Genomic DNA, 3,311 nt, shown 5'->3' with positions numbered 1-3,311 from the left:
CATAGTAAACTCCCAACCCTCCCCATAGTAAATTTTCCCCCCGCCCCATAGTAAACTCCCAATTTTCACCATAGTAAACTCCCAACCCGCTCCCATAGTAAAAATCGGGGATTTTTCCAACCGTGTACATATATATATATATGCATTAATTGATATCACGGTCATGCAATCAATCAATTGATCAATTGATATCATATATATTGTACATACACGTATGTAGCACTCGTGCTGTGGGCTAATAGCTAGAGTGGTTTACAAGATTTGCGAAATTTCATTACACAGCTCAATTAAATACAAAAATCGTCCAAGCTTAGCTAAGGCATCTATAGAAATTACTTTTATAAGAAACGAATAAATTAGATAATGCGGAAAGGGTTTTTTGATGGAGATCAATTGCCATGGCCTTTAGATGATCAATGCAATGACAGCCGCCAGAACACCAGCGGCAGTGCCAGCCATAACTTTAGAACCGCTGTTGCTCTGCTCAACGTTAGTGGGCTGACCAATGCTTGGGGTAGTGCCGTTAGCTTGAGCGACACCAGTACTGGCGCTGTTACCAGCACCAGAACCATTGCCAGAACCGTTTCCGCTTCCAGAGCCCGAGTTACCATTGCCAGAACCGTTTCCGCTGCCAGAGCCCGAGCCAGAGCCCGAGCCAGAGCCCGAGCCAGAGCCCGAGCCAGAGCCCGAGCCAGAGCCCGAGCCTGAGCCCGAGTTACCGCTGCCAGAGCCCGAACCCGAGCCCGAGCCCGAGTTACCGCTGCCCGAGCCTGAACCAGAACCAGAGCCCGAGCCGTTGCCGCTACCAGAGCCCGAATTGCCGTTGCCAGCGCCCGAGCCGTTGCCAGAACCCGAATTGCCGTTGCCGTTGCCGCTGCCAGAGCCCGAGCCATTGCCATTGCCAGAGCCGTTTCCAGTAATAACCACAGTGGTAGTAGCAGTGGAAGTAGCGACAGCAGTACCTGGCTGACCACCATGGGCAGTTGCACCGCAAAGCTCAAGCTTTGGGTAGTTCACATTGCATTCGCTAATGATAGAGCCAATGGTCTTCTCGATGAAATCGTGGCACTTAGAGTAGAAAGAAGAGCAGATCAAGCACATCTCAACATCTCCATGGTCATCAGCAGCAGAGCAAATGCAGCCTTTGTCGTTGTTGCAGGCATCGAGCTTCTTAGCCGCAGAACCACAGGTGTTGATGCACTGCTCAAAAGAGCCAATGTATTTCTCAGCTTCTGGAGTAGAAGTAGCGCAGGATGGCAGAGAGCTTGGAAAGCTTGGAGTACCGGTCTGAACAATGTGGGTAACTGTAGGACCACTGCCGTGACCAGAAGTGTTACCATTGCCAGAACCAGTGGAAGAAGCGCCGTTGTTGCCAGAACCAGTGGAAGAAGCGCCATTATTGCCAGAACCAGTGGAAGAAGCACCACCATTGCCAGAACCAGTGGACGAAGCACCACCATTGCCAGAACCAGTGGACGAAGCACCGTTGCCAGAACCAGTGGAAGAAGCATCACCATTGCCACTGCCGGAGGAGGAGGACGAGGAGGAGGAGGCGCCATTACCAGTGGAAGATTGAGCACCAGTAGAGGAAGCACCGGTGGAAGATGTAGTCCCAGAGGAACCTGAGCCACTGGAGGAGGTTGAACCGGAAGAATTCGAGCCAGAGGAAGATGTGCTAGACGAAGCAGCGCTAGTAGTAGACGAAGACTGTGGAGGAGCTGAACACAGTGGTGGTGGCGGTTGCTGGTAATTGCAACCAAGCAGGAATTCGCCTACCAGACCATCAACGATGGAGTCAACAGCATCGTAAAGGGTACCACAGAGGAGGCAAGCGGAAAGATCGCTATTGACATCATCAACCAAAGCGCAGACACAATCCTTCAAGCCACCGCAAGTATTGAAAGTGGTGACAGCCCGAGTACACTTATCTACACACTCGACAAGAGTACCAATGATGCCCTGGGCCTCAGCAGTAGAAGTGGCACAGCCCTGAGCCATAACCGATGTAGAGAGCGCCATAGCGGCGACGACTTGTGAAACCTTCATCTCTAAACGTTTTTAATAAGCCAATGAATGGATGCCGAAGCGATAATCTCGTAAAGAATGAATTGAATAGGAGATTGAGATGAGAGATCCTGTGGAAAAAGAATGAAGGGGTCATGGTGATTTCCAATATCTTTTATACTTTTACTCTCCTCGAGGGGTGCTATCTATTCTATCTTTGGTTTAATTCGATACGAATCACCGTGATTGCTTTTTCGATTCAGAGTGAGCTTCCCGCCGACTGCCAATTGGGGCGCCAAGAACACCCAGAATGGCGGTATAAGTCCGTTAGACCTTTGACACCCGCCCCTAATTGTTTCCTGAATACAGGAACCACAGGGGGATCGAGAAGGTCGATCGATTGCAGATCGATGCTGGGGTTCACCTCGCTGGTCCCCTGCATACTATGTCCATGGTAACAGCCCTGTCTATTTCACTGACAACCTCAATTCATCGGTATATCCTTACATTTGATCTGGTACACAGAAGACTACCCGTCTCTAGATGTATATGGTACTACAAGTGACTACATACCATTCTTCAAAGACCGATCCGGCGCCCAAACAAGGCGTTGCGATCGATCGAATACTTCTCTGTCGTCTTCCACCATGCGGACGCATCTTAACGTGGGTTGTGCGTTTTGACACTTTTTCAGGCACTTATTCTGTCCCGTGGATGCATTGACAGGGATGCGCCCCTGGCTGAGGTGCATCCCCCCGTAGAACAACTGGGATCCCGGACGTAGATTATCTGCAGGATTTACGCACTGATGCACATAGGCGAGCCACTCAGCTCTTGGTCCCCGGTAAGGATAAGTGATAGAACTCAAAACCCAGCAAACTACAGCGTGTGCCGCCGCGGGGTTCTACCGGTACATAGTGCGACTGCATGTCTCGAAACAAAAACTTCCCACCACAATTGCAAGGACTTATCGATTTAATAATTGGTACATATTTTAGATGTATACAGCATTTCTTAACTTAGACGCCTTCATTTTTATTGCTAGGACATTCTCTCTGCACGATTCTTCAGATTCTCTCCGCCTTAGTGATGAAGTCCAAGTTGAGAGCTGAGCCGCACATGTATCTCCGTCGATCGGCAAGATGGAGACACCATATCATGCAAGCTGCTAGGAAGACTATAGATCGGAAACTCATGGGACTGTGCGGCTCAATACATTCCGATCGAGGGAGGCTTCGATCTAGCTTCGATCTAGCATTTACAACGTTTTTTTATATTCATTTTTTTCAATCTTGCAAAGGCATTCC

General features: G+C 49.4%; 1 protein-coding gene across 1 annotated transcript; it reads right to left on the bottom strand.

Moving 5' to 3' along the window:
- Positions 1–405: 405 nt before the first annotated feature.
- On the bottom strand, positions 406–1,998 carry TRVA0_047S01068 (uncharacterized protein; the record flags this gene model as incomplete). The annotated part of the gene is made up of 1 exon (XM_076686987.1): positions 406–1,998. One exon carries the CDS (start codon positions 1,996–1,998, stop codon positions 406–408), a length of 1,593 nt encoding a protein of 530 aa, XP_076538824.1.
- Positions 1,999–3,311: the final 1,313 nt, after the last annotated feature.

The sequence above is a fragment of the Trichomonascus vanleenenianus genome, assembly GCF_965637985.1.
Source record: "Trichomonascus vanleenenianus strain CLIB 3782 genome assembly, contig: TRVA0_047S, whole genome shotgun sequence".
In the NCBI taxonomy this organism is placed as follows: domain Eukaryota; kingdom Fungi; phylum Ascomycota; class Dipodascomycetes; order Dipodascales; family Trichomonascaceae; genus Blastobotrys; species Blastobotrys vanleenenianus.
This window is presented reverse-complemented; position numbering and strand designations above follow the sequence as displayed.